Below are 21,748 nucleotides of genomic sequence, written 5' to 3' on the forward strand. Positions count from 1 at the left end.
ACGTTTACAGAAGTAAAACCAGCAATATTCAGAACAGTGTGAGCCAGTTAGGCTGAGGGTTTGGTCTGTACGAATGTGTTTTAGTAAGTCACATAATCCTCAAAGTACCAAGGCAGAAGTGCATAATCAACAACCATAACCATGAATGTCTTTTTTTCCACTTTGTACTTTCCCATGTAAACCAGACAGGGAATAACTCAGTCTAGCACATGTTTAGCAGAACTGGTAGATCAGTGGCTCTTTTTACAGTCATAATGTCCATGGCTGACTGTAGTACAATTAGTAAAGAAAATAGTGTAGCTTAAATACAAATCTGCTCATTTGACTGCTTCATACTAATATTCTAGTAAGTAAATACCTGTAATCAAAATGAATGATCATTATCCAGTGACACCCCCTCCTGTTAGGCTCTTGAAACGAATGATGCTTGTCCAGTAGAACTCATTTCCTTTGGTTGTGCTGCTAGTGCTCTTAGATGTGATTCTGATTTACCATGCTTAAATACAGAAACAGAATATAAAGGATTAGTCCAAATAAAATCACTTTAGCTAACATATCTAGGAGACTCTCCATCTCCCCCACACCCTCCATTTGAGGGGAAATAAAGATGACTATCTGTGAAAAAGAACTTTGTCATATTTAGTATCAATTGTGTTATCTTGACCTGTTGGGCTTGCACCTTTCTCTAAATTTTATCCATAATTTTCAATGTGGTTGTATTATATTTCTTTCATAATACTTTATGTATACATTTTATATCCGTCTGTTTATCCTCTTTTTTAATCAAAAGAAGTTGAGCTCCCTCTCGTTCTTTTTATATTTATGTCATTCCATCCCTTTCTTTATGCTGTCTCTACCACTTTGACTCCCTACGCACTGTAAGGTCTCCAGAACTGCATGCTGCATTCTCAATGCTGTGTCTTTACCATCTGATAGAGGGGTATTATCATTTTCTTATCTACAGACTCAACTACCCAGATAAAACCTCCAGTGTACCACCAACTCCTTATTGCGAGTTTGAAGATTTTATGCTTTCTATAATAGTTTTTTGGGCTCATAGGTTTATAATTAATCAGTGATATGTCAGTCGTTGAAGGCTTACACAATAGTGCTATAAATGAAGAACCCTTGAACGTGAACAAATTATTCAGATGATAATGTTAGGAGGTAAGGCTTCATTTGGAAGATAAAGAAAAGGGAAAAAAAGAGAAGCAAAGAAGGAATGGAGAGAAATGAGATGTGATAACCTTTAATTTGGCATAGTTAGAAGTTTGTAGCTAGTGACTCCTACAGTGAATGTATGGGTTCCCATCCAGACATCTAATTGAAGTTTGAATGCTATTATGATTTTATACTTTCTAATATGTAGGAAAAGCTTATTCCTCAGGAGAGGGAGGCACTGTTTGATAGATTTATCCCTAAACTAGGATATGTTCATATTTTACATTAGTACTAGGTCATTGGAATGAGTATTAACTGAGGAAGTTTCCTTTTTGAGGAAAAAGTGGCCTCAGAGGGCAGTGTTTAGAATAGCTCAGAAGACAAAGTATAAATCATCTTGCAGGATTCTATAGGCCCGAGAAAATCAAGACAGTTTTTGTCTGTCTAAATAAGAGAAGTTCTTTATACTTAGTTTATTTAGGTTAGGTTATAAAAGCTGATTTATAGCTAGGTGAGAAAATCATTTAGAGCTATTCATGCCAGAGGAAGCACTACATTCTGTGATGAAGTTAATGAAGGCAGAGTAAAAGGGAATTAGGGAAGATTAGGATCTTGGCAAGAACTTACAACAGATGAGATGAGAAATGCAGAATGATTTTCTGGCAGTGCTAGAGATAAGCTGATTTAAGCACAGCTTGTTATTTATGTAAGGTCTTAATTCTGGATTGCTGTCAGTTTTAAAGCTGAATTCTATCTATGTGAAACTATGCAGGAGCACTAGATTTATCAGCATTGATTATTTTACATTTTTCCCATCTAGAGTGATATAATGATTAAAGCTCCAGTCATTAGTATGATCAAGACCTTGAAAGAGAATTAGTGAATCTGAGGGGGAGCTTATAATGATTTCTGTCTTGCAGTCATTTTCAAAATTTAGTTAGCCAAAGGTTATCAACATTTGACTGTACTTCAAAGAGGTAGAATTAAATTAGGAGGGCCCTAAAGCAGACCCCTAAGGGATGCTGCTATTAACATTTCCCTTTTGTTTGGTTGGGTTAGTTTATTTATGATAGCAGTATGCAGAATGGTATCAAATGCTTTAACTTAATCCATATGAGAAATGTGGTTTGGAAGTGTCATATCTATTTTTATGGCTATTTCAAAGAAACTATCAGGATTAGGAAGACACGTTTTACCCTTGACAAAGCTGAACTGTGAAGGTCTTAGATTCTATCGAGCTTATCTGTTCTCATTTATAAATTCTACAGAAATCTGTTCTATGGCTTTACAGATAAGTGTATCAGTGTAATGAGACACACGGGCTTATAGTTACATCAGTCAGTGGAGGAGTCACCCTTATGAAAGGTGATACTTATAGCATTTATCCATTCTTCAGGTACATGTACTTTAGAGTAACTTCACAGATTTTTAGAAGAGGTCCTTCTGAAGTTTTAGTCTGATTTCCTTCCCATACAGGACTGTACAGTTCTAAATACCAAAGCTGACTCTTAGACTGTGAATTCAGACCCCTTAGGTCCCATCTCCAGGCATGGTCACCATCTGATACTTTCATCCAGCTTTGGTGCTGCTAACAAAGATATTGACTCAGTTTTTTGTGTCCTGTGTCATCGGCTATAATGTGACACCAGGTGTTACCTTTCTAACTTGTGATAGCTCCCTGTAACTTCCAGCCTATTTTCTCTAATATCTAGGCACACTTTGCTACCCATTCCTTCCCTCCCAACTTTGCAATATGCCTGTGGTGTAGGAGTGAATCAAAAGCTTTGCAGAAATTCAAACAGAGCTTGTCCACAGAGTTTCATTTGTCTGCCTTTGTGGTATCCATTCATTAAACTGGACCATGACATATACAAACCTCTCCACCAGTCCTCTATTTAGTTTATATAGTTAAGAAATGAGAAGAGTTAACTTCCTTATTCACGCACATAGATTCCTAGTACACACATAACACTGATGGAACAAAAGCAACTCCATAGCAATATTTCATGATTGCCATCCACTCATCCTGTGGCAATTATTTGCTTCTTAATGGTACTGACTTTCCACTATCTTAGGAAATTGATCTAGGGACCTTATCTAGGGAACTTGTTCCTATTCAGGGAACTTACTCATTAGCCGAGACCCTTTTTTCACACTTGTTCTTGTCTTGTTTTATTTCCTTATTGCACTGCAAACCCTTGCCATAGAAATGTATTGTTTTAAAATCTTGTAAATGAATAACTGGAATTATGGATATTTCTAAAAGGCATAATGCTTCTCCCACTTCTTTTTGTTCATTTCAGTTTTGACCTTTCTACTTCTCTAACTTTTAAGTTACTTTTCAAATGTTGGCAAGTATGTATGCATCTGAGCTTGCTGCATCTAATGTGTCTTTTCCAACTCTGAATTATATTAATATTATGGCAGTAATATGCCTTTAAATGTACAGTGTATATTTTTATAAAGTAAATTGTAACACTGTAATAATATCTGTATGTTGATTGTTCTGTTGTTTTGTGTCACCTAAACTTCTCCCATGATCTAACTAGAAGAGCTGCATTGAAGAGTAGACATTTGATTTTGGACTTTCTGGTGCATGATACACTATGAATGCTGTTAGTGATGTGTTTACATAGGGTAATACATTTAGAAGTGAGTTTTATGCCTGCAGGTGTGCTTTTATTAATTGCTTTGGCATTAGAATTCATCACAAAGCTGTTTGATTCATGGTCAAATTTATCCTTGTAATTTTGTTTGTAAATGCTTTTCTGCTTAACTATTAGTTTATATTTTGGACTTGGAAACTAGACCTACCAGGTTAATGAAATGGAATAAGTAAATGCATAGATATAATTTGGACAGAATCTATCTGCTATTTTAATTAAACTTATGCAGCAGATTAAACCTTGTTCATGTGTAGTTGACTGGTTAAATTGTGATGCTGTTCCAAAGAAACAAAATTCAAACTTTTTTTGGTCTGGGTAAGGTCCTTTCCTCCAAACCACCATAAACGGAGTCCCCCCCCCCCCTGCATCCTGTTTACATATGTAATCAACTCTGAGGTTGTAGGATCTCAAGAAAATTAGCATTTCTCCTAATGTAACCAATGTGTGCCTCATTCAGCTGTATGTTCACACACATTGGTTACAGCAATAATGTTCAACAACATACACTTTTTCTTGATAGTGACGTGTCATTTTTGGAGGCTTCAACTTTATTCACATAACGTACCTACTGTACATTTTGACTATATTCTTCAGAAGTATGCTGTAAACTCATGCACTGTTATATTCAGATATTTTGTTCTGTCGTTTCTTGACTGTCATAATACTACTTTTCAGGTAACTTCCAGTGCATAACAAACCATGAGCCCAGTGCTGTACTGGCAACTTAGCAGGAAAGACAAACCCTGATCTTGCTCTGGGGATTAAACCTACAACCTCCCCCAATATTCCACGTGGTAATCACTGTCACTGGAACAACAAGCAGCCTGCACCTGGTTTCCCCAAGAGTGTTTTCCTTTTCTGTTGACTTGAAAATACAATACTAGGTTCATGGTTTATTCTGCACTGAATGCTTATGTGTTCAAAAATCACCATTATGGTGATTTCTCAGTTGAAAAGAAATTGCTGTTGGGGGGAACCAGGTACCTTGCTGTCCAGGCATTCCCTGTTACTCCAGTGGCATTAACAACTACACCTAAACTAGAAGTTCCTGTGTTCAATCCCCAAATATAGATTCATAAAGAATAATTTCAGAATTGTAGTATCCATAAAAAATGCAAGATGATTGCCCCTTGCACCTCCATAATTAAACATTTCCTAACAGAATACACAGTCCTTGGAATGGAAATGCAGATTTGGTCAAGAATGAAGTTCACTCACTTTTAGGGATACTACTTTAGGCAGTTGTCATTCGATTTCATTCAGTCCCATCAACCTGTTCATTTAAAATAAATAAATACAGTTCAATAACTACACTTCTCTTAATCTCACTGTACAAATGGCAGACAAAGTTGTAGTGTGCATAATAAACTCAGCAGTATAATTCTAAAACCACAGCTCAGGCAAATAGCCTGTTTCTTTAAAGTTTACTTATTTTGATATTTGGCATAACATTTCCTGAACTGTTTCTATGTTTTTCTTTAATTCTGATCTCCTTTTGTAATTGTTAGATATATTATCAGTTTTCTAAAATGTAACTTAAAAGTATGTTTTAACATGATGCTATAACTGCCAATTAAAGTGTCTAATGTCCACTCTGGTCATAGGTCAGAAACATGGCTTTGAATGACAGCAAATCTATGCAAAATGTCCTGAAGGAGAAAAGAAGTGAGCTGTTGGATAGAGAAAGCTCATCCTCCTTAATGCAGTTATATATGGCAGTGTCTTCTATTCTTAAAGAAGAAACAGCTATTGAACCAAACACCAAAAAACAGGTAATTAGTAAGACCTGTACTTGTGCACCTGGTGGTTCTGTCACTGAATTTCTATAAGTCTGAAATAATTCTGTTCCTTTTCTAAATAATCTTGCTATTTTTTTAGAATTTTTGATATGATATGGTCTTAGTATTATACCTGTGCTACACTGGTGAACTAAGAAGTTAAGCAATAATATTGGAAAACTACGCAAATGTTTTTGAATCTGTCACTACATGTACATTGAGAAGAAATGTGATATCATTCATGGAACTGAATAACAGAAAAGGCAAAGCCTTATGTCTAACACACACTATATCAATGAAACATTAAGCAATTACAGGCAATAGCTGTGAGAAGTCATTCACTTGCAGCAAAGGTTTGTTAGTCATAAAAGCATGCTTTAGCTGATTGGAAGGAACATATCTGATAAGAAGATGGGGGTGAGCTTGTCCCTGGAAGTCTACATTTGTGCAGTGGTCACGTCTAAAACTTACTTCTAATGTAGTACTCACCTCATGAGCTTCCTTTTCAGAAAGACTGAACAGTGGCATAGCAAATCTGAAAATATGGCTAGAAAGTTGTACAGCATGCTTAAGCAGCAATTATTTAGTAGGCACAACTTTCTTTACTGGGCAAGTAAGGCAAAATAAAAATCAAATATTTTATTATAGCATAAAGTATTTAGAATGACGAATGAGTCATGTAGCAGAGACTGGCTGCAATACATTTCAGAGTGATGCAGAAAGATTTTTCACCTTGTACAAGGTGGGGAACAGTATAATCTCTGAGCCTAAAATGGAACAAAAGAATACGGATGTGGGTCGGAACAATAACAAACACTAAGGAGTTCTGAGAAGGGCTCAGTTAAGCAAGTGACGAAAATGTAGTAAATGTATGCATTAAAAGCATTTATTTGAATTGTTCTTCAAGAAAGTTAACTGAGTTCATTGAACTTTATCTTTTACTGCATCTACATTTAATCTTGTATCATATTTTTCATTCAGTTGTATTTGCACAGTTTTTCCCATATAAAATTGTGTCATCTGTTGATGAAAATAATGCCAGCTATAACAACCTAAAGCAGTGTTATGTAGGAGAGAAAATTAATGTCTATTTTCTTTTAAAGTATCTGAGTTCTTCACTATGGAATATGTATTAAATTTCTTTATATATAAGTTTATCATTCAGACAGAGAGCTAATGCTTGTTTCTTTCCTTTTGACATCACTCAAAGGTTAAGGAAGAAATGCTGTCAGATTTACCAGCAATCAATGTTAGTTCAATACAAACTGCTCAGTCTGTATCAACTGTTTTGGAAGAAATTACCCAGAATCCTGATGAACTTTCACCTACAGCACAGGTAAATAGCACTCTAAGTCTAGTAGTTATATACCCTCTGTTGTCAAGACCCGGAATAACATGAAGGCATTCTTCAATTAGTGATCTCCTTCTAGTATGGTATTCTTAGATTAATGACAAGCTTTTGGAACTTTGCATAGCTATTGTACATTTAGCAAATATTGCCCTAAACATCACACTTTTATTTGCAGAAACTTTGAACTGAAATAATGACATGCTTCCAGTTTTGATAAGCTAAAAGCAGAATGTTCTATATTTAAATTTTCTGATTTCTACTCCATTTTGATATTCAGTTTCATTTTTTTTTAACTGAGATTGTATTCCTAGCCTCAGACTGATAATGGTCCAATGGATCAGTAGTCTATACCATTAACAAACAGAACAAAAGAAAGAAACAAACAGTGCTAATTTTTCCTGAGTTCTTTTCTACTTCATTAATGTTTCCTTCAGCCTGGGTGCTATGCAGTCTTTTTTAAATTTTTTTTTTACTCAAATGATTTTTATTTTGATGAAATAATACAATAATTTAATACATTCATAGCATTCAATAACTATTTACAGTATTTACATCCAGCCTGACAAAAAGGATTAAGATAAAAACATTTGTAGTTAAATAATAAGTTAATATATAAACTATGATAGGAAGAGTTTGGTTCCATCTGTGGGGTATCAATCAAATTCAAAACTTTCCTACAAGGACTATTAACCAATGGCTTAGGAAAAGTTCTTAACTCTTTTAGTTCTTTTCTCCATTCGTATGCATTTCTTCAGTGATGATAGGAATTCCTCCATTGTGGGTGCTACATTAGAGTTTTATCTTCTAGTTATACATTTTCTGGCTATTGCTAACATTGTCCACAACAAATACAGGTCATCTTTCTTCATAGTATTACTATTAACAACATTCAATAAAATTAAAGACTTTGTCAAAACAAATATATCAGTATAGATAGCTTGAAGAAATTTGTTAATCTCATTCCAATATGGTTTAATATTAGTGCAGTCATAAAAAATATGAGACCAGTCAGTATTAATGGCAGATGACATCTCCAGCATAACTTGCTTTTTGAAGGGTTCATTTTTGAGAGTTTCTCAGGTGTCAAAAAGGATCTGTGTAGTAATTTCCAATGAAAAATGCTCCAGAATTGTAAGTAAGAAGTTAGTTTAACCGAAAATAAAATGTTTGTTTTATCTTCCATTGCTAATGAAACATGAAACCCTTTAGTTAGGTATTGCCAGTAATAATCTTTAGGAGCTATCTTATAGACAATTAAAGTGTTATATAGATATGATAATTCATTCTTAACATTGATATTATTATATAGAATTCCAAAAATCCATTTTATAATTTTTGGTACGGTTATGTATTATTCTACACAGATCCTTAGTGTATGCTGTGGCACTCTAAAGAACCAACTAGTCATTAGGGGATAGGCCATAGGTTGATAATATACTTTGTGTGTTCAAAGCTTGTTGGTTTTAAGTACATTGCAACCAACAAAATAGGTTATTTTCCCATAAACCAAAAATCTCTTTATCTGTTTTATCAGGGAAATCCCTTGTAATAGTAAATGGTATTAAACATGTATGCCACAGTTTTATATCTAAATTTGTGTTAATCAATTTTCTAAACACATCAAAAATATTGTTTATTAGTGTTAGTTTAGTTAATTGTGTTGTACTATACTGTAACATTAAACTTAATAATGCCATATCTTGTTATCTTTGTCAGTTACCAAAGCATTCTTTGATAAACAATTTTCATTCATTAGTATAATGGAGTGTAACTGTTTCCAGTTGGAAGAATATCTAGGATTTATCCAATTCATTACTATTTTAATTATAGATGCCTTTATATAAGTTTCAATCTCTGGGAATTTTAACCCCAATTGTTCCCATTTTTTGATATGATTAGAATATGCCACTCAATTTCTTTTGGGGTACCATAGGAATTTTATCAGAGTTGAAGTGATTTCTTTAAGGATTTTCTTTCCTGGTGGAAGTATAAGGGCTTGTGCTACATATAAAATGTTAGGTAACAAAACCATTTTTATCAGTTGTAACCTATCATCAAATGTTATAAACAAATTATTCCATTTGCTTATTAATGTCTTGATTAAGTCTGTGGCTTTAGCGTAGTTAAACTGTAAATTTCCTCTATATTCCTGCCTAAGACTATTCCTAAATAGTCTAGAGGTGAAACTTGATTTCCAATAATATGATTAACTGGAACCTGTATGTTCTTTTTTTATTTAATAATAAATATTTTGATTTAGATTTGTTGGAGAGTCCTGAGATTTTTTGGAAATTTGTTGTTACTATATCCACTTCACCTAACACTCCCTTAGAGTTGGGTAAGGTAAGTAAGACATCATCAGCAAACATCATTATTTTAGAAATATATTGGTCATATATATTTATACCTCTTATCTTTGGGTTACTACATATTAAAATAGCAAGTATTTTTATGGCCAGAGCAAATAGGATAGGGGACTTGGGACATCCTTGTCTAGTACGTCTAGTGATTTGGATTGCTTTGGAAGTAAAGGGACCTAATTTGACATATGCTAGATTATTTTCATAGATTTTCTTTATCATTGTTATAAAAAGGGGGAAATCAAATAACTGTATGACTTTAAATAAATAACCCCAATTTAAGGAGTCAAAGGCCTTTTGAATATCTAGATCTATTATCAGTGCTTCATGGTATCCTCTGTTGAGGTAATCTATCAGAGTTAATACTCTTTTAATATTATCCTGTGTATGCCTGTTATGTATGAAACCAGTCTGGTCTTCAGTAATTATTTTAGATATGGGTATTTTCAATCTATTGACCATAATTGACATAAATAGTTTATAATCATTATTCAACAAAGAAATTGGTCTATATGAGTTGCAATGATTAGGGTCCTTATTCTCTTTTAATATAGGGGAAATTAGAAAATATCTCCAAGAAGGAGGAATAGTTGCTAATGTTTGAACTACAAGAAAGGTTTTATGTAGGAGAGAGATTATAGAAAGGGGAACAATCTATACATTTCAATAACTAAGCCAGCTATTCCAGATGCTTTATTAGACTTACTTCCTTTAATCCCATCTATAATTTCCTTTTGAGAAATAAGTTTTTGTAGATCTAACTTAAGTTCCTCAGGAAATCTTGTTATGTTGGGAACTATATTCTCTAACTTCTCACATTCATTTGTACTTATTTTATCTTTATGATGCTCTAGATAAACAAAACAGCGTGCATAACAATGATTTCCTAAATTGCCAAACCAGTAGAATGTTTAGAAAATGTGTGGAATTACCTGTAAAGTTTGTTAGCCAGGAGTGATATTCTAAGCATATTTATTAACTGCATGTGGCAATTTTAACATTATAAGCTTGGCAACATAGTTTGCTGTGATATATTATTATGCTAGTTTAAGAATCATGAACAGAAATTTTGTTTCCTAGCATTTAGCAAGTGGATTTAGCTGTACTGTCTTAATGCTGTAACTACTGATGGCATAAAACCACATAGGAAAAGCTGTGTAAAATTCACTGAACTTCCCTGTGCTGTACATTACTGCTCTGACTGATAGCTGCAATTGAGTATAGAGTAATGCAGAACCTGTGGTACTACTAATATTAATGAATGCCCTGCCTGAATGTATAATACTGTTTGCATGCTATTATGTTAGCTATGTTCCAATTAGAATCCATGCACTGACTCTATGTACCTTACCAGGTCTTTCCACCCCACCTGTCCTTACCTTGAATGGCTCAATCTGTGCTGAAAAGAATTATCCTGAAAACTAAAAGAAAAGCATTCCTGCACTGTCCCTCACTAAGGAAAAGGACTGCAAGGTCAATATCTTAAGTGTAGCTGTTGTGCTACTAGATTGTTTGGCTGAACTGGGTCTACAGCTAGCCTAGGGTCCATAGTAAAAGATAGCTTAACAGTCTTAGACTCCCTAGTCAAGCAGCCTGTAATAAGCAATAAAAAGCATTCTACAGCTCAAACAGCCTTTATAACGCATCCCCCTTGCTTACTTCACCTCACAGTTGCCAAAGAAGTAAAATAATATCTGTATAAAAGTTGGGTTAAAAGCTTACTTTCTAACAGCAGTCAGTGAAATTGCCTGGCTAAGCTACGAACTTTATTTAATACAGTATTAACACAGCTCACTTTTTAAAAAATTGAATAGAATTGAGTAAATTGGAGCTCACTTTAAAAAGAACTGAGTAAAAACACTGTAAAGTTGCATTCTTTAAGCCTGCATACTCACAGACCCTGGAAATCCTTGTAACTTGGTATAGCCCTGCTCCCCTCACTTCGCGTAGACTTGCTCTGTGCCCCACCCTGCCCCCAAATTCCACCCGCCCCCCCCCCCACTACTACTAAATTTAAACCCAATAAACCACTTCCGCTCTCCTACAACCTATCATTGATAACCCGCACCTCCATGCACCACCCCTTCCTGCCAACAACCCATTTAATTCTCTACCCACATTCCTTACCAAGTACCACTACTATCAAGATGAGACCAATTATGTTCCTCTCAGTTATATTGCCTGGGCTATATCTCCTCACCATCAATGAAAACCAGCCCTATTGTGGCTTTCACCACCCCATATCTCATACCATCTCTGCTCCCACATTGAGTGAATCAGACCAACCCCTAGCTCACTACAAACCTGTCCTCTCCACTTTTAACAACCACCAACTAACTAGACCACAGACCATCTCCTACAAAACTAGATATTATCATAAAATAATAAGTAAAGTGCTGAAACTAATAATCATGGTACAACTTACTCTGATGAGGGATGGAGACATCCACCCTAACCCTGGACCCACCCTTCTCACGAGGTCCCAGCCCACTACCACCTTCAACATATGGCCAAATGCAAGGTCCCCTAACTCTCTCCTGACCTGTCACCTAAACATCAGGAGTATTAACAACAAGGTCCATAATCATCATGCCCTTCTAGCCACCTACTCACCTGGTGTGCTATGTCTTACAGAAACCTGGCTAAAACCAAGAACTAAAAATGATGAGGTTATCCCACCAGGGTACAACATACTTAGACTAGACCGAAACACCAGGAAAGGTGGAGGTGTAGCAGTTGTGTTTAAAAACACAATAGATGTCACTCTATCCCCACAGCAACCCCCCCCCCCCTTGTTCAATAATGCAGAAGCCCTAGTTAGCAAACTACAGCTTAACAAAAGTAAATCTATATTCATTGCCTGCATTTATATGCCCCCAGGCAACAATGCAAATACCCTATAAGACTTCCTCCAATGGCTTTCCAGCACATATCCCCATGAAACTCTGGTGTTAGGAGACGTTAATATTGACTGAAACAATTGTTCCTCTGAATCTCCCGCCACCCATATAAACCTTCACGGCTATACCCGACTTGTATCCTCACCAACTACAAAGACAGTATCCTGGACTGGATTTTTATCAACAATCACCCAGACCTGTATAGCAAGGGTACCCTCCCAGATGATATAAGTGGCCAACTACTCACTTACATCATTAAGCATAAAGTAGATAACCACCACCAAGTTCTTTATAAATCTATCAGAAACAACAAGAACTTTAACTCCACTGACTTTCAGAATGTACTCAGAACATACAATTGGGCCATACTTAAAGAACTTCCACTAGATGATGCTGTAGACTATTTTAATTCTAAATTCCTTTCCATTCTAGATTCCCACACTCCTATCTGCACCCTTAGAGCCAAAACCAAGACCGCCACCTGTCTCTCTAAAGTAATGAAAGGCACACCTCCAAAGACCCACTTGACCATATTAAATTCGACAGCTAAGGAATGATACCAAGAAAGCCACATTGTTAGACAAAAAAAACTTCTATCAACACCTTCAGCAAAACACCAGAAGAAACCTCAAAAATTTTGGGCAGGCATAAACAAACTGCTTCACCCTGGCCAAACCCCCACCCCCGCAACCTGCATCTTTAAAACTCCAGAGGAAACTGCTGACATCATTAACAACTTTTTTGCCAAAACTATTCAATCACTAGCTAGCCAACTACCCCCCACCAGCTCCTTTCAAAACTCCTTCACAACTACTACCCCACTCTCTTTCACCTTCCAACCTGTATCTATATCTACCATCTGATCTCTAATTAACAAACTAAAGCCCTCTACCCTGGCAGCTGATCTTCTTCCCCCAGAATATTTACAAAAAGGGGCAGATGCCATTGCATACTCTGTCTCAATCATAATAAACTGCACCTTGGCTGAAGCCACTATCCCCTCTCTCTGGAAGGTTTCCCATGTCATTCCCCTTCATAAAGGAGGGACTACTTTAGACCTCTTAAACTTCTGACCAATAGCCATACTATTACCACTGGCCAAAATTATGGAAAAGTGCATCCACAACCAATTAATGCACTATCTCATCCAAAATAAACTACTGACCAACTCTCAGCATGGTTTTAGGCCACACCACAGCACCACATCAGCTCTCCTATCCTTCTCTAACTCTGTCAACACCAAACAAAACAATAACAAACTTACCTCAGCTCTATTCCTACATATCTCTAAGGCCTTTGATATGGTCAATCACCAACTGCTTCTCCACACCCTGAAGGAACTGTCACTAAATAGTAGCTCCATTAAACAGTTCCAGTCTTACCTGTCTGATAGACAACAAGCAGTTTTATGGCAGAATATCCTATCCACACATCTACCCATTACTCTAGGAGTCCCCCAAGGCTCCATACTAGGACCACTACTCTTTTCAGTCTTTATCAATAACCTACCCACCATCACTCCCAAGGCCACCTGCATCCAATATGCAGATGACTCTACTTTAATATGTACCGCCTCCTCCTCAACTGTGCCTATAACCCTAACCCAGAATACTTTCAATGATGTAGAAAAATGGTTTGCAAACCATCAGCTTCTATTAAACCCCAACAAAACTAAACTGCTCATCTTTTCTCCCACCTCCAAATCCTCCTCAACATTCTTTACTATAAGTTCCAAAAATGACACAATCATATCCCCAGATACTCTGTCAACAAAAACTGGACTCCCTATACAGGATCAAACCCTTCTTCGCTCCTTTGGCAAGAACCACTATCGCTCGGTCCCACCTACTCTCTACCCTCCTCTTTGCTCCCCCTCTTCATTAACCTTAACCAAGCCATCCTTACCAAACTTGCTAGTTGTTACAACCATATTGCTAGATTTGCTACAGGTGCTACATGTAGGACCCACCATTGCATCAATCTAACTCAACTAGGATGGCTAGAGTGGCCCAGTCTTCTCCGATACAACCAACTTATAATAACCCACAAAATACTATATCAACCCAAAAAAACACCAGCACTAAATAAGATCATCAAACCATACAGCAACCTGAGGATACTAAGCTCTGCTAACAAACTGCTGGTACAAACAACTAAGAGCATAAATGTGGCTGGGGAATCACTATTCGCCAACTCAGTAGGCAAAACTTGGAATATGCTACCTGCTAAACCTATTCACCAATCCTCCTTAACCCAGTTCAAAAAAAGCCTCAAATTACACTTCCAACAGCATTGGCAGTGTCCCTGCTTAAACCCCGACTAATCACCACCTGGAAACTCTCCCTAAGCATTTCAATCTTATACTCTAATGAGTGTACAAATTCTTGAAGGGACTTAGCCCACAACTCCATGTATTATTGTCTGAAATTGAAGCCGCATGATTTTGATGTTGCCTACGATATTTTGTCCATGTTTGTCACACTACTGAAAACTGCATATTATACCTATCTATAAATGTTTCTATTGTTCCTAATGTATTTATACTCTGCTTTTCTCCCCGGGCCTCCGCTGAAAATGGACATATATCCAGTTGGACTTTCCCGGTAAACAAATGTAAAATAAAAATATATAAAAGTAAATAAATAAATAAAAGCCTCCAGAATGTCCCCTATGTCCGAGACTTTTTTCCTTTTCCCTTCATAAAAGATACTATCAATGTTATTAATTTTTGATTGTATCTTAACTTTCATAGATAGGTTATGAAGACGCTTAGAAGAGGTCGCATAAGAATTTAATTTCAGTTTTTCCATAGCTAAATTAGTTTTATGGGAAAATATTTCATTGTATTTTTTATTTCCTTCTTCTATGTTCCTCTTATTATCTGTAGCAATTAAGTTTTTATTAGATTTAAGAGATAACATTTAATTTTGGAGTTGCTGTAACTCTGAGTCCCATTCTTTAATTTTATTTTTGTACCAGCCTTTCCCAGTCACAAAACCTTTTGTTCTGCATCTTTTTGCCCCTGCACTTATCAGCACCCAAGTCTCTCTTATCAGGCTTTTTTGTTTGCTTCCCCTCCCCATGGTTGAGCATTAACTATCCAAAGAAAAACACTTCAATGATAGGAGATGCTTAGGACCACAAAACGTTATGAACTTTAATAAAACAACAAATCAACAAGTTGCTTTTGGGTCAATGCCCTTCTTCAGTGTGTAGTAAAATCATTCAGCTAACTTCCCAGTTTATATAATACAGATGTAGAGTCACGTGACACTGCCTTACTTAAAATCAATTATCCATCTTATAACATAATTATATAGTATATTCAGAAAAAATTATTATAAAACAACAAGATCCAGAACAGGTCTCTAGGCATTTTCTTTCTTTGGCACTAAAAATATCCATGAATAAAATCCTTTCTACACAAGGGAAGGAGGAACAGATTCTGTCATACCCTGTGATAGCATGTGATGACTGACCAGTGGAAATAAGAGTTTGGTCTAGTGGATGTGAGATTACCCACTGAAAAGGAGGAATGTCTTCCCTCTGCCATCTGTAACATTGATGAATGAACATCAAAACCCATTTGTTTAAAGCTATCTGCTGCCAAAGAGAAAAGTGGAGAGTCAGACTTTCTGGAAGATAAATGGAGCTGCCAGTGTGGGGGTGGGGGACAGTTCTTGGTTTTGGGAAGGTCCAGAATTATTTTTGGAACTCGCTTGCCATTTCATCTTAAATGTTTGTTTACCTGCATTTTGCTGAGACTCTTTGTTTGTTTATTTATTTATTATTTATTTTTTGCCAAAATTGGATGAGTGGTTAGAGAATCACTTAGAAAATTTGGAAAAGGGGGGCTGAAAAATCTTCAAGATTCCCTTTATCATCTTACCTCTTTCATCATACTTTTTGATCACCCCTCCAGCAGAGGGGCCAAAAACTAAATCTATCCAGAGGAGAATTTAAAATCTAATTTTTAACATCATCAGGGAGATTCTGAGACTACATCCAGGCTAACCCCCTTTAAAACAGTACTAATGGCCATAGCCGTGGAAGAAATATCATGTAAGTCATACACACACTGCAAACCATGAGTAGTGACTCGTACAATAGAAGCAACTAAATTATTATTTTAAGCAGAATTTTCCTCACAAGAAGAAACTGCAGACAAATCATTCCTCATACTTTCACAATTAGTCAGAATAGACCTTAAAATATGAGCCTGACAATTCAAAATTCTGAAGATCAAAGTTGTAGATGCACGCACTTCTTTCCCGTACTTTTCTGTAATCTTCCCATTCTTATCTAAAAGAGTAAGATTGGAATTAACTAAATGTTTAGCAGCAATAGCATTAAGAACCACAAAAAAGAGCATGTTACCATGCTTCCAAAAATAGTACTTACCAAAATACCAGGCGCACACAGTGTTTGGTGCAGTTAGGGAACTAACAAAACTTCCTGGTTAGGGGGTAAAAATGTTTTATTTTAATATACCTGAAAGCTTTGCTTGTAATAAAAGACATTTTCTGTATGTTTTGAGTGGTCTTGGAGTTGGTTCCTTTTATTTTAATAAAAAAAAAATCAAACCTAGGTTAAGCACTTTCATCCTCATCTTCTTCTTGATTAGGACTTCATGAGAACCAAAATGAGCAAGTCAAAGCCACTTCCTTAAATTTCCAAAACAAAAGTAAAAATTGAACGTTTCTTAGTTCATTAGTTAATTTTGTAATATTTCAAGTTTTGTGAATGTATAGAATTGTGACAGTTTTCACTTTAAGATCTGATTTGTTTTAAGATCATGTGATTTACTCTTGATATTTAAGGAAGTGGCTTTGACTTGCTTATTTTGGTTCTGATGAAGTCCTAATCAAGTAGAGGATAAAGTGCTTTACCTATGTTTGATTTATTTTAAATTAAAACAGTAATAGTTTTAATTAAATTGATAGCTGCTGGGTCAGGTTTGGGAAACATTTACAAAACTTAAAAGAATGATGGAGTAGATACATGCCTAGTTTTTATACAGACTGCATTTTTAGGGGCAGCTGGCTGACTATCAAGAAAATTTAACACACACACACACACACACACACACACACACACACACACACACACACACACACACACACACACGCATCCTCCAAAGCTGACAAAACTGGGGGAATGGGTGAACGTTTTGAAAAAGTCTTCTGTAGTAGCATGTACTTTCTGAGGGACTAAGAGACCTCAGTGTTCTATCACTGAAAACATTGGCACATTCTGGAAATAGTCTCAGAGAAGAGAATCCCCACAGCGAGAATAAGAAACTGAGCTCTCCTCTGAGTCCGAATCAATCTGCGGAGGAAACAGTGTATCTGTCCCTTCATCTTTTTGTCCATATTCAGAATCTTGAATGTGTTCAGGAAAAAAGATATCCTTCTTTCTTTTACCAGAAACTACTATATAAGAAGGACCAATGGCCTGAATTAAACCCTGAGCCAGACTCAGTAAACTATTCCTGTCTATGGAAATTTTAGAAGGAGGAGATACATGCTTAGTTTTCTGTTTCTTTTAGAAAGGAAAAAAATGGGGCCAACAGTGTTATTAATGACAGAAGCAGCTTCCCCAGGGATGGGCAAAACATTCTGACAAAACAGGGAAGCCTTTCCTGTTCTCTCTCCCAAGACCAATAAGCATGTCTGTCTGTTGCCCACTTATAGGACCCCAAGAGCCACAGAGGACGTGACTAACCCTTGGTCCCTAGTGGCTATAGTTTCTAAATCAAAGAGATCTGCAGTAAAAGACAACATTTCTGAGGTACGACTATGGAGCAAAGACTGTTTGCATACATTTTTCTTTATGTGGCTGGAAAAAGGATTGGCCATGGGACCAACAGTTTGTTCCATAGTCAAGTTGAAAATGGTGCCCCTTTCCCAAAGAAAACATGCAGAAAAAGATGGTAAAACCTAATAGTCTTTGGAGGCACTTTTTCATATATAAACACAGTAAAAAGCACTTTAAAACACTTTTCCAGAACCAAAAAGTAAAGTAAACAATTTCTCTACAGAAAAAATGGTTTTCAATTACTTTAAGCAACTTTTAGACTGAGAGAAAAAAAGAGCACTCTTGTTTAAAAGTACAATACAGTCTCGTGACATTCCATTAAAACACAAATTCCTAGCTTTAAAGTAATTATTTGAGCAGGAAAGTGTTATTAAATAAACATTTTTTAAATGGAAGTTTTTTTTTCCCTGAAGGGAACTTACCTGTCAAGCAAAGGAACAGTACAACCCAACTGTTGATCCTCGAAAGCCTCAGAGAAGCATACTTTTCAGGGACAAAAAAGCTATGAGTACCTTGGCACACAAATCTGTCTTCTCAGTCAGCTCAGCTCAAGCTGCCAGAAAGTTTGGGATGTGGTAGGTGCCATGAAGCTTTGGAAGCTGGCTGGCTGTTATTTTCTATGCAGGATATAACCCATATAGCTAAGCCTACTGCAGCATTGATCATTATAATCTACACTGTATACATACAATCTCTTAAATCCAGCTGTCTTCCTGCAGATTTTTTTAGCAAGCAGGAATCTGGTCATTGTTATCAGAGTGCTGAAATGACTACTTTGGTTTGGTATTTTGAAATCCAAAGGATTGCCCTTTTGAAGATCTTAAGTGGGCCTTGCAGATGTATCTTATTTTCTTTATTTTTTTATCATTCATTAACAGGGTAGTTATACTGATTTAAATAGCTGATTTAGGCTGTAAGCTAGTACTAGTTTAGAAAAAATAAAGAGCACTTAAAATTGAATGTGTTTAAAAAACTATGAACACCAACCTCAGAGTAACCAAATCTAAGAATGGATATTATCTTTTTTTATATTGTTTTACATTTATGCATATTTACAGAAAATATCCCCAGTTGTTAAGCAAGGCATAATGCGTTTACAAGATATTAAGTAGATAAATGTAGTAGATGAAATTGAACATCAGTGCATTATTAATCAGAGTTGTTGTTGCAGTTATATGTTCATTCCTTTACTAAACATGTCATGAGCAGTTTTCCAAAATCATTTAGATTGCATTCTTTATATTTTCAGGAGGAATATTCTCAGTTGCTGGTTTAAGCTCTGAAAAAAGCTGTTTTACTGAACTTCATGTGAATAGTTGTCTGTATAATTTCTGATTCATCTTGATTACTGAATGACTAGTAATTATCTCTGATCATGGGTTTATTTCTGAGAAATGGGCAATAATTATTATTTCATAACTTGAATGGAAGTGAATTTCTAGGAGTGAACCCTTTCATTATCTGGTAACCAGTTAATATTAGTTACTGTTATGCACTGCTGCTCTCTAGTGGAGCTTACATCATACCTTTCAACCTCTTAGCACAAGAAATCTGGACAGATCCAAACAAAATGGAGGGATGAAGTCAAAAGTAAGGACAGATTTTTAAATTGTTGCTCTTATAAACTTGGAAAGTTGCTAGAGTAGCAGATTTTGCATCAGTATATATTTTCTGAAGGATAAGAGGACTGAAAAATGTCTGTCATTATTGACTTCAGTCCTCAATGATTTACTAGTAAAACACAAATTTTATGAGGAACAGACCAAACTATGAGGCAAAAAACTATGCATTCTCAATAATCTGAACGGATGAGATGTATGGCTTACTTGTATGACTCCCAACATTTTTACTTCCACTTTTTGGGGAATGAGACAGTGCTTTATGGAGCATTTAGATCAGTGATCAGCAAGGCATTTTCTAAGCTTGGTATTTGGACACTGGACATACCTTTCAACCTCCTAGTTCAAGAATTCTGGATAAAACAAAAATAATGGAGGGACAAAGGCACAATAATATGGTCAGTTTTAAGTATTGCTCTTATAAACTTAGAAAGTTAATAGAATAACTGGCTTTGTACTGGCATGATTTTTTCTGAAAGATGTGAACTCTGAAAAGTAAAGGTCTGTCATATTTAGTAACTTCAATCCTTAATGATTTGCCAGAAAACCTCAGATTGGAACAAACTAAAATTATGAGGCATAAATCTGGACATCTGAGAGGTATAAAGGGTGTGACAACTTGTCTGGTTTCCTTAGTTAGTAGATGTGAAATGTAAGTAATATTAAGTTAATGTACTACATTCCGAGTATACATTTCTGTATGAGAATAGAAGGACAAGTATTTTTGCTCAATAACTATTTTAAGTGTAATTCCTACTAGGTATTTTAGTGACAGCGTTTGATCCTTGACAAGCCTTTGATGGGTGACAAACACCATCACTGTTGATTTTTGAGTATTTGGACTATTTGTGATACCATGCAGCCAGTTGCATCACAAAACAAAGTATTCCTGAGATAATGTATTCACTTTGTGGATTTGTAGGCCTTAATAACTATATTATCTTCATACATTATTTGTATGTTCAAGGATAGATTCTTTACAATGAGCGAGTACAATACAGGGACAGGCACTGACCCATGTAAGACTCCCCTGATTCAATTACTTATGTCTGAGTGATTATTATTGGTAATAAGTCTAGTCATTGTGTTTGTATGATAGTTTAAGAACCACTGACAGCCTTCCTTGTCCCATTATCTATTAAAATTTTATTAGTTAAAGTAAATGTACACTGCAAGACCTCCATACCAAAACCCAAGATTTCTTTCTGTCTATAGAAACATAGCTCACTAACTCCCAGCTCATTCTAAATCCCAACAAAACTAGACTCATTTTTAGCCCAACTAGGTTCCCCTCATCTTCACAGTCCTTTAATGTCTTGCCCAGGAACAAAACTATGATTACCCCAATCACTCACACTAAACTTCTTGGGGTCGAAATCGACAATAACTTGAAATTTGATATTCTCATAGCCCAAACTATCAAAAAGGTTCACAAGAAAATAGGCCTCCTGTATAGAAATGAACAATTTCTTACAAACAACACAAAAGCTACCATAGTCCACACACACCTCCTATCAACCCTCCTCTATTCCTCCCCAGTATTAACCAATCTCTGAAAAACAGACCTAAACCAACTGGAATTTTGTTATAATAAAATGGCAAGATTTGCTACTGGTGCCTTATGTAGATCAAATCACTCTACATCAATTAAACAACTAAATAGGCTTGAACTCCCCCAGGTCCTACACTCTAATCAACTAACTTTTACCCACAAAATTCTTCACCAACCCGATAAAACCCCCTTTGTCCATAATCTCATTCAACCATACACCACAGCTAGATCTCTTTGGACCAGTAACCAACACCTTTTAGATACCACCAAAGTCAACAACTTAGCTGGGAAATCTCAATTCTCTAACTATATTCCTAAAATATGGAATAAGATGACAACCCCAATAACTTCCAACAGCTCTATCTCACAATTTAAAAATCTCCTCAAGTCACACCTAGTGGATACCTGGCTATACTCTTGTAACTCCTCTGGATAGGCCTTCCCAACTTCCCAGACATTCTACTGCCCTTTATTTTATTTTAAAATAACAGTAAGTAGTAACACCATCTGTATGTTAATAACCATCTTTATCCTTTCAATTGTA

The 21,748-nt window shown here is 35.9% G+C and overlaps 1 protein-coding gene across 1 annotated transcript in view; it reads left to right on the forward strand.

Annotated features, from left to right (window-relative positions):
- The window catches only part of PKD1L2 (polycystin 1 like 2), a 1,522,374-nt gene that overhangs the window by 661,966 nt on the left and 838,660 nt on the right, over window positions 1–21,748 (forward strand). Inside the window, exons 20-21 of the mRNA XM_044081586.1 lie at window positions 5,432–5,599; window positions 6,816–6,941. Coding sequence (XP_043937521.1) covers window positions 5,432–5,599; window positions 6,816–6,941 — 294 coding nt within the window. The remainder of the gene's footprint in view (window positions 1–5,431; window positions 5,600–6,815; window positions 6,942–21,748) is intronic.

The sequence above is a fragment of the Protopterus annectens genome, chromosome 8.part1, assembly GCF_019279795.1.
Source record: "Protopterus annectens isolate FY-2018-M chromosome 8.part1, PAN1.0, whole genome shotgun sequence".
NCBI classification, from domain to species: Eukaryota; Metazoa; Chordata; order Ceratodontiformes; family Protopteridae; genus Protopterus; species Protopterus annectens.